The 10,884-nt window shown below is 41.3% G+C and overlaps 1 protein-coding gene across 10 annotated transcripts in view; it reads right to left on the reverse strand.

Annotated features, from left to right (window-relative positions):
* The window catches only part of DNM3 (dynamin 3), a 591,572-nt gene extending 581,633 nt beyond the window's left edge, over window positions 1–9,939 (reverse strand). For all 10 annotated transcript variants that reach the window (XR_014293317.1, XR_014293318.1, XR_014293319.1 and 7 more), the window contains exon 1: window positions 9,639–9,939. Coding sequence is in view for 7 of the 10 variants with exons in the window: in XM_082612946.1 (XP_082469072.1) it covers window positions 9,639–9,799 (161 nt within the window). In the remaining 3 variants the exon portion in view is untranslated. The remainder of the gene's footprint in view (window positions 1–9,638) is intronic.
* Window positions 9,940–10,884: the final 945 nt, after the last annotated feature.

Raw genomic sequence — 10,884 nt, forward strand, 5'->3', positions numbered from 1 at the left:
ACTTAAATAGCTATCATTTATTGATTGCATTATCATAGACCAGGCACATTACACAGTACTATCTATCCTCTCTCCTAAATTTACTGTTATTTTTAAAATAGTTAGAAAACGTCCATTCCAGATAAAAGACTAAAGCTAATAACCATTAAATGGGTTCTGGTAGCAATTCCAACATGGGGAGGTGGTTTTTTCCACACCGACAATAAGCAGTACTCCGGACACCAGCTGGGTATCCTACAATTCAACTCAATTCTGACACTATCTACCTGGAGAAAGCATCAGATTTCACAGGTTGACAGCTCAGTTCCACAAGACTGCCCTCTCCTGCAACTTCAGACACCAATCATAAGCCCAGGTTGTTAGCTGTGTTTCTAACCCGCCAGCTACAGGTTGGATGTTCCCATGACCTCCTCTATTCAGTCAACTTGCTAGAGCGGTTCAGAGAACTCAGAGAAGCATTTTACTTATTATACTACTGGTTTATTATAAAAAGATATATATATATATATCAGGAACAGCCATATGGAAGAGACATACAAGACAAGGTATGGGGAAAGGGTGAGGAGCTTCCAAACCTTCTACAGGTACACCACTCTCCCCAAATCTCCACGTGTTTGCCAACCCAGAAGCTCTCTGAACCCTGTCCTTTTGGGGTTTTTTTTATGAAGGCTTCATTACAGTTATGCTTGATTAAATCATTAGCCACTGGCAACTGATTCAACTTGAAGCCCCACTCCGTTCCCTAGAGGTTGGGGGTGGGGGATTGAACAAAGTTCCAACCCTCTAATCACGTGGTTAGTTCCACTGGCAACTGGCCCTCATCCTTGGGTGCTTTCCAAAAGTCACCTCATTAACCTAACAAAAGACACCCTTATCACCTTCAACACTTCGGAAATTCCAAGGGTTTTGGGAGCTGTGAGTCAGGAACTGTGAACGAAGACCAAATATATTTGAGAATTATCATGTGAATGACATGTCATGTGAATGACAAAATATATATTTTTCTTATAAATCACAATATCGCAGCAATCATTTATTAAATGCTTATTATGGGGCCATACGCTTTACATCATCTTACTTGGAACTCACACGCACATAAAACAATGAAGTCTGTATTATTGTCCCTATAATGCAAATGAGGAAATTAAGTCTCAGTGAAGTTCAATGCCTTGCTGAGGAGCCATGTGTGTATCCAGTATAGAGTCAGCGGTGGGACCGACACACCTACCAGCAAAGCCGGCACTCTATCACCAGAATATGATGACTCCTTTTCAAATATTGGCTTTTTGAGGATCTAAGAAAACAAATATCTTAAGTAAGATTAGGTACCCATCAAATTACTTATTTAAATGAATTAGTCTTTTCAATTTCAAGCCAAGGAAATGATAGACAATGAGGTCCTTCAGAAGCCCTACTAACTTCTAATAGGTGTGTATGTGTTATTCCTGGGGATATCATGACCTTGAAGCTCCGGGAAATGAAAATAAGACACTGTCACAAAGAAGCACTGAGACACACACACTTTAAACTCCTGAAAATAGAGAATCTTCAGTAGGGATGTTAGAAGAAAAACAAAATCTAAAGCAATCTGTATCATTCATAAAATTCATGGACCAAATAAGTCATCCTTTTCCTCAACAATTATCTTGCCTTTCTTATTAACATTAAGAATTTAACGCAACATTAATGCTTGTTGAAACTGTTAAAATAATTTCTATGACATTGATGGGCCTCACCCAAAGAATACAAACACAAAAAAAGAATATGAAACAGGCAAACTGAAAGGTAAGGATTTGCTACCCAAATATATATCTTATTTATTATTTCTTTTAAAGCATGCTCACTTGTTTTGTTTTTTATAAATTTATTTATTTATTTTTATTTTTGGCTGTGTTGGGTCTTCGTTGCTGCACGTGGGCTTTCTCTAGTTGCGGCAAGCAGGGGCTACTCTTCGTTGCAGTGCATGGGCTTCTCATTGTGGTGGCTTCTCTTGTTGCAGAGCATGGGCTCTAGGCACGCGGGCTTCAGTAGTTGTGGCACATGGGCTCAGCAGTTGTGGCTCACGGGCTCTAGAGCACAGGCTCAGTAGCTGTGGCACATGGGCTTAGTTGCTCCGTGGCATGTGGGATCTTCCCGGACCAGGGCTCAAACCCGTGTCCCCTACATTGGCAGGCGGATTCTTAACCACTGCGCCACCAGGGAGGCCCCATATATATTTTTTAATTTACAAAAAATCTCACCCATTTCTTTAAATAGTAACCTTTCCATTTATATTACTTATTCATACACAACTTTTCAGAAGCTTTCCTCGGTTTAAGCAAGGTCAATCAGTGACCAACCCAGGCACAACTTTCTAGATATGCCCACCTGGTGTGAAAATATTAATATTGTGTGAAAACATCCACTATTTCATGTAGTCTTTTCCTGGGCCCATCTGTTTCCTAAAACTTACAATTTACTCTAGAATATATTATCTCAGACAAATTACCTGGTCTAAGCCTGAGAAAAATCCTGTTCCCTGTCTCTTTACCCTATTGTGTATGGGGGGAAAAAAAATCATTGCTGGTCTACCATCAAGAAAAGTAATGGAGGGGAGTATCAAGGAGGAGGAAAGAGTGGTCCAATGGAAGGGAATGGGAAACGGAGGTGGAGAGGATGAGAGGGAGGCACTTTAAAACAATAAGAGGAGAAAGGGAAAATGATGAACTGCCATGGGGCTCCCAGTTCTGAACACCAAGTTCCAAACTCAACTGTGATTCTATTTCTGACCTTGGGCCAATTTCTTGTTTCTCTGCATCCTAATGTAGCTCCAAGAAGTGACGAAAATTAAACTAGGAGAAAGTTGTTTTTTTTTTTTTTTTTTTTTTTTACAGAACCTAGTGAAAAGCCAGTCCTCACTACTGATTTTTAAAAAGCTAAGCCAGCTATGACCAAAAAAACCAAAATTGCCAACCTGGTATTAATAAACCTTCTAATTTTCTGGAACAGTGTTTAATTCAATAATAAAAATCATTTAGTATCAACCTTCCCTTTGCCTTTACCTTCCTTTCTTTCTAAATACATTCTACTCTAAGGTTTGCCTTTAGAACATTTTCCCTGACATTTTGTCTTCCACTTGCTCTACTACTTTAACTAAATGCCTTATTCTTAAAGAATAGAATTCCATCTCCTTAAGTATTAGTGCCTTAAAGATCCTTAGTGAGTCTGATCTATCCCACCTATCTCAATGCATCCAGTTATATTTTTAATCTCTCCAACCTCTTTTCTTTCCTGCTACTCTTCTCTCAGGCCCTCTCCAACATAGTGTTCTTTGTGATTAAGTGACAGTCTAAATTCAATGCCTTGTTGTCAAGTCAGACACTGAGACACAGATCACCAACTCCCTGCTTTGACATCGATACTTCAGTACATGCAGCCTTGAGCTAAAATGATACCGACTGCCAAATGACACCGAAATCTCAAATACTGTCTGCTTTCCACTATATCACAAATTCATTTTCAGAATTGTAGCTTTTCAGAGTTGTTTTCTTTTTCACAAAAATAAAGTGACATAGTATAAATTATTTTGTCCCATTTAGTTTGCATTATACCCAACTGCCTTCATTTTACAAACTCTTTGAAAGTTGTGGTCTCATAGCTTATGCTGTCAGTTCTCTTTATATATATATATATATATATATATATATATATCAGCTCCTATACATTTATACTTCCTTCTACATTCTTACCCAGTATACTTAGAACGCAGTAATATATGCTCATTGACTTTCCTTGCCCACATTTCTCAAGAGTATCAATAGGAGTCATATCCAAGGCTAAATCCCAGCTTGGCACTTGCTAGCCATGTGACCTTGTACAAATTATTTGTCTCTCTAACCCTGAGTTTCCTCCCTTATTAACATGGGGATGTGAAAACAAGCTACAGAAGGCACGGAATGTGTATAACAGAATCCATGCCTGCAACCAAGTAAGGCGAAGCAAATATTGGCCTCCTTCTTCCGTCCACTTTATAAAAATGTGTTTACTACAACATAATCCTTTAGAATTTTTAAATGAATGCTGACTGTGAGAAAAAGCAAAGCAGACTTAGAGACAGGCAAAACTTTGGCCATACAGAAAATGAATTGTTCTATACAGTACATTAACTCAAGAGTTCTCTTGACTTGGCTCTGGTGGAAGAGGAAAAAAAACATCTATTTCTTTTAGCTTCTTGCAGTCCTCAAAATTAATCATAATAAGTAAAACAGCATAATTTAACTGTACTTATTAGCCCTAGCACCAAGTACTTACTACCTAAGACAAACACTAATATACTAAATGTATGTCCCATTGGTAGAGAAACCAATAGCCTACCTTCTAGAACAGCTAACTACTAAGTTTCCATTCCTCCAAAGTTTTGGATGACGCCTGCCCAACTTCATTCTTAAAGGAGTAATGGAGTGCATTTTTTTGATATCTATTAATCATAAGTAAATTTCAAAACAGAGATATCCTATGAAGTCCAGTTCACCTAGGTATATTGCTTCTAACGAATTATTGATAATTAAGTTGATTGTTATAATTAAATCCTACCAACTGAATTTATGATAACCTAAAAGTATATTACATAGTGTGAATTCAGCAAAAATACCTTTGTAATTTCAGGTTTTAGCAATTCATTGTTGGATGAAACAAAGTTTATGTTTCTGACACTTCAGTTAAATAGACCCTTGAGAACCATGAAGTATGATTTTCAACAGTGATCACATTTTAATTGTTAGCACCCATTTATCTAATAACTTTAATACTTGGAAGCCATTTGTTGAAAAATAGTCACTAATTCAGATGCTTTGATATTTTTAAAAGTCTTTTCCCTCAATACAAACCTATTTCTGAATTAAGAAGTTTACTAATATGCATGCTCTGTGCCTAATCTTATTTGCAATTAGAGAACTCTTACCTCCCCAATTTTTAAGACTCTCTTGAAATCAAAGGATTTAAGAATAAATTAGTATCTATCAGGGGCTTCCCTGGTAGCGTAGTGGTTAAGAATCCGCCTGCTAATGCAGGGAACACAGGTTCGAGCCCTGGTCTGGGAAGATCCCACATGCCACCGAGCAACTAGGCCCGTGAGCCACAGCTACTGAGCCTGCGCATCTGGAGCCTGTGCTCCGCAACAAGAGAGGCCGCGATAGTGAGAGGCCCGCGCACCGCGATGAAGAGTGGCCCCGGCTCGCCGCAACTAGAGAAAGCGCTCGCACAGAAACGAAGACCCAACACAGCCTAAATAAACAAACAAACAAATAAATAAATAAATAAAAGCCTACAGAAGTGGTTATTCTTTTAAAAAAAAATTAGTATCTATCTAAGACATATAAATGACTTTGGATTTTTGAAAAATTATCTGGTCACGTCCATTCAACAACAGCATCAAATGGCTCACTTTTAAGGTTCTCCTGTGAAACAACTCTAATTTGATAATCAACATACCCATCTCTAGAAACCTCACAACTAAATAAATAAACCTTATATGACATTTCCACATTGAAATGTATTCCCCTCAACATAGTCACTTTATCCTTTATTTGATCCCCATTAGTCAAAAAACCTATTCTACCTGTGCAAAATTGAAAGTCTATTTACCATTTAGGCTAGAAGAAAATAATGTGAATCATCTGCCTATATAGTAAGCATTGAAGAACTAATGTTTCTAACAAGTATGTCATTAAAAAACATTTACACCTTAGCAACTAGTAGTACAGTTTTCACTTAACACCTCTATAAACAAGTTATATTCCCTATCAACACATACTTAAATAAATAACTCAATTATATCCTAGAGCTCCCTTCAAGAATGTCTAAATATAGGTAAAGAAAAAAACTTATCTTTTAACTAATGTTGTTTCTGCCTAAGGGGTTGCCTCAAATCCTCTGTGAAATGAGGCAAGATAGACATACATAAATAAATATGACTGAAATTATTAACATAGCAGTTTCTTATTATTTTAGGTGGTGATTTTAAGTGTGATCAAAGAAAGAAGTTAAAAGTATTTATCAGAGGAACTGGTAAATCTCAATACGGAGGGGGTTTAATACAGCACAGAGGTTTTAGAGCACAAGTATAGAGCCCAGATACCTCAAGTTGAATCCTAGCTCCACTGTTTTTATGTTAAATTTGCCTTCAGCAAGTTACTCAAAGTCTCTAAATCTCAATTTCCTCCTCTATAAAACAGAACTCTTAAGAGTACCCTCCTCAGGCTTCCCTGGTGGCGCAGTGGTTGAGAGTCCGCCTGCCGATGCAGGGGACACGGTTCGTGCCCCGGTCCAGGAAGATCCCACATGCTGCAGAGCGGCTGGGCCCGTGAGCCATGGCCCCTGAGCCTGCGCGTCCGGAGCACAGGCTCCGCAACGGGAGATGCCACAACAGTGAGAGGCCCACGTACCGCAAAAAAAAAAAAAAAAAAAAAAAAAAAAGAGTACCCTCCTCTTCAGGGGTTTATGAGGATTCAATGAAATTACCCATGTAAAAGCACCTAGAATAGTACCTGATGCATAACAAGTACTCCATAAATGTTGACCATTATCATCATCAACATCTCACTGCACTGAAAAAAAAATAAAGGGGGGGGGGTGTAAAAGTAGTTGAATAAATTCTTCTGTGCACAAACCAGACCAATGGGCAGACCCCAAGCCAGCTAGTGAACCCCTATATTCAGACAATGAGTCTCAGCTTCTATTCATTAGACCTTAAGCTGCCTCTCACTGAGAGCATTATATCTCATCTGAACACCCAAAAGAACAATCTGGTTACTCACACTATATTACATTAATATGTAAATTCATCACTTCAGCAAGAAAAATCACAAACAAGTAGTTCATTCATGATTCATTATATTCATAATAATCTCAAACTTGTCACCCCAAAATTGGATTTTAGAGCTACAGTTAAATGAAGTAACACATTCACATCCAAATTCACTCAGTGGTGTCAAAAAAATCAATATAAACAAACAAACTGAGAGGAGAAGAGATGTTTAGGCCACTAAACATGGAATGTTAAATATTAAGGAGAAATGATCATTATTTTGAAGACCAGCTTAAATGATGAGCAAATGCTTAATTTACACAAGTAATGACCCCTTGTTTTACGACTGCGTTCAATAACTGCACAGAGGTCAGAGTCTTAAAATGAAAACAGCTACATGTAAAAGAGGAAAGTTTCATTCTTAAAGAAAAGAACCTTATCTTTATTGGAAAATTTCTGGATAATAAAGATAAAAGGTTATAGTAGAATACGAGTAGTTCTTTCCACCTAGGATGAATCTCCTAACAAAATAGAGAATTCCTTTTTCCCTAAGGTTGGTTTATAATCAGAAATTAGATTCCTCAATAATTCAATGACCGAAACCTTTATTAAAGTCAAATGACCTTTTTAATTAATTTTCTCGTAATATATAAGCTCTGCTGGCAGGTGTCATCTCTACAGATAATAAAGCATTGCTATATTTACTAAATGAGTTTTTCCCTTTATGTCCATCCTTTTCTTTGACTTGACATTCTTACAGTAAGTAATTATTGGTAAAGCTTTAAAAAGTATAATAAATTACTAATGTATTCTGGTAAATGACGTCCCTGTTTTTCATTCTATCATAAAAAATGTTCAAGCTACAATATTTTACTCTTCCAAATTTTTTAAAATTCTCATTTGAAAAGAGGATAGCTAATGAGGAAAAATGTTTACAATTTTATTACAGCATTAATGAATATATTCAGGATTTGAAAATCTGAAGAACAGAATTAAGATACATACATAAAATTGACATTAGGTTCAAAAGAATTTATAAAACAGACTCATCCAACTAAATATATGAAAGATGCATAAAATATGGTCACTGCATATGAATTACTTACAATTTTAATCTTTAAGTATTTGTTTAAAAAACAAAAGTAGCTAAATGACAAGTAAGGCATACCGTTAAATGCTCTGGAGTTTGAAAACCCAAAAGTACGTTGTCATCAAACCTCACCTTCCCTATAGATACCACTTTAAATTTAGTGAATTTCATTGGCATTAAGAGAGTAAAACCCTTAAGTATGTGACTGTTCTGTGTACATGTTTTAAATCACATATTCATCCATCACTTCACCATAAGCCTATGATGACGTAGGCAAAATGCTTTACCATCACTTTTCTCATCACTCAAATTAATGATAAAACCAAGCAAAGTGATTAAGTGACTTAGTCAAAGATACCAACCAACTGTCAGCAACTTTAATTTTTTTTAAGTTGGGTTTCTTAGCTTTCTAGTTCAACAGAAAAACAAAAAACAAAAACCCTAAGAGTATCACCTGAGAGAGAGCATCATCTGAGAGAAAAGAATATACACTTTATGGATACTAGCATTCCCAAAGGAGATATGGGAATATCTAAATTTTACACATCACCAAACACTAACAAAAAAAGAAGAAAAAAAACCCAAAAAACAGGAACTTTCTGAATCCCAAATAAAAAGAGTAAAGTACAATCTCTGTATTGTACCCTCTCTGGCCCACTCTCTCGGCTGTTGTACATTTCTACCTGGTTTACTGCTAGGAAACAGATTTCGGCTTTCATAATGCTTTCTAATGGGCTTTTCTTAGCAAATGTCTACACTGCTCAGGCAAGGCCGTTAAGGTAACTTAATCTCTCATGAATTGCTCAATGGAAAAAATGCTGATTCCCAATTTAAAAATTAATTCTTTAGCTTTTTCTGAATTAAGAGTAACTACGAAACCCGTAACTATAATTTAGATTCAGCGTGTTAACTTGAAGGCTGGCAGGACAAATAAAAGCTTAGGGAACCGAAGATGATGCTGGGGGAGGGGGCGCAGAGAGAGTGCGAGAAAGATGCTCGTCCCTTCCGAGATGATGCAGGAATGACATGGCACCTGGACAACACAAGTCCACGTCCACCCCCCCCTCAGAGTCTGTGCCTCGGTTTCTCTGACATATGCCTGGATTTGTGAATAGGTGCACACGCGAACACACCACCTTTTATTCTTCGACTTCTAGAGAGGAGAATGGTGGGGAAGCGTCGCGGGTTAAAGCCTCACCACAACAAACGATTTCTTTCTCCTCGCACCCCGCCTCCCCTGCTAGGGGCAGGCGACGACTGTCTCGAACAGTAGACAGCTGACAGGAGCCGAGAATCAGGGCGAGAAGGAAAGCATCTCCAAGGGGGGGAGGGGCGGAGAAATAAACCCCACAGCCTTACCGAGAGCCTCCGGGAGGCTGACTAGAAAAGGAGGAGGATATTGAGCTGGGAAAGCAGAGAGGGGGACTGCGAAGCTCCCGGGCGCGCGACGCACCCAGGCTGCGCGGGGCTGGCGCACATCGGGCGGGGGAAGTCGATCCCGGGGCGGACCCCCTCCCCCGACTCCCAGACCGGAGGACCAGGAGGAAATAGCTTTGTATAGCAGGATGAAAGGCAGACAGGAGAACCGCCAGGCGGGGAGGCACAGAGGATGCCCGGAGCCGGGACGACCCCGCCCGCCTCACAGACACCTCCGCTCTTCCCTCCGTTCCGCCGCAGCCCCTGGTCCAACCTCGCCCTCTCGAACGGCCAGAAGTGGGGTCGCCCCCACCCCCACCGCCCCACCCCCGCGCCCTGCACGCTCACCTGCCCACGAAGTTCTCGAGCACCGAGCTCTTGCCGGCGCTCTGGCCGCCCACCACGGCGATCTGAGGCAGCTCCAGCAGACAGCTCTGTCCCAGCGAGGAGAAGGCGTCCTGCAGACGGTTCACCAGAGGGATCAGCTCCTCCATCTCCCGGTTCCCCATTGTGCCTGCGCCGCCGGCTGCCCGCTAGACCCTGCTAGTCTCTGCGACGTTGCGGGGAGCCGGGGCCACGCAGACCTCGCCGCCGCTGCCGCGCTCAGTTCAGTCAGCCGGGTCCAGTCAGACGTCGGATCCCGCCACCGTCCGGCCTCTAGTGCGCTCCTGACAGCAAGGGCGCCAAAGCGCGCCTGCGCAGGCGAGCGGGGGCGTGGCCTGGCCCGCGACCGCCCCGCCCGCGGCGCGCTGGGCGTCTGCTTTGCCCTAGTATTCCCAGTCAGACATCCCGGCGCGGCGCGCACGCACTGCCTCCCAGCTGCGGCCAGATGCCACCGCCTCTGTCGTCTGATTTCAAGGCTCAGGAGCAGGGTTACAGCACTTGGTCAGGGAATGGCATAAAATCAGCAGCAGCCGGCGGCACTGTTCCCTTTCAGGAGCTACAAAGCCCAAGTCCAGTGGAAAGCCCTACCACCGGTAACAAGTCGGCACTGTCGCCAGCGGCAGCACCTCGGCTGCCTCCACCAGTGCACCGCCTCCAGAGTGCACCTCCCAGAAGGAAATTTCTCGTTCTCACGCCCCACTCCAGAACCCTGGCTCTTCTTGGGGTAGCCGGCCTTTTGGAGTCTAAATTCTTCAATCTGACATCCATTTCAGGCCCTGCGTAGTCTGACCCTACTTAATCGTTCAACTTTAACGGCTTGGTCCTCCCAGCCCCATCTAAGGAAAGGTGGAGTCCGTCGTGCTTACCCCGCACCACTCCTCCTCTTCAATCTACCAAGCTCATTCTGCCCTTTGCGACCCCTCATGCCATTTCTCCTCTGATCTCCTTCTATAGGCTCTATCCATAACCATGCACTCTGCACCCATTCTCTTAAGTTTAGCGAACTGAGACTGTACGTTGGGTCCTGTGCCTTGTGACGGCGACACAAAGGGTAAATGCATGCTTCCCTTAGCCTCCTTAGAGGGATCCTCTTTTCAAATACTGATACTCCTCAGGATTTAATTCATGGACCTTTTAGTCTACCTGAGGACTTCCCATGGCTTTAACTACACATAATGGCTAGGGACTACAGAATCTAAATAACTAGCCC

The sequence above is a fragment of the Mesoplodon mirus genome (assembly GCF_964341445.2).
Source record: "Mesoplodon mirus genome assembly, chromosome: 3".
NCBI lineage: Eukaryota > Metazoa > Chordata > Mammalia > Artiodactyla > Ziphiidae > Mesoplodon > Mesoplodon mirus.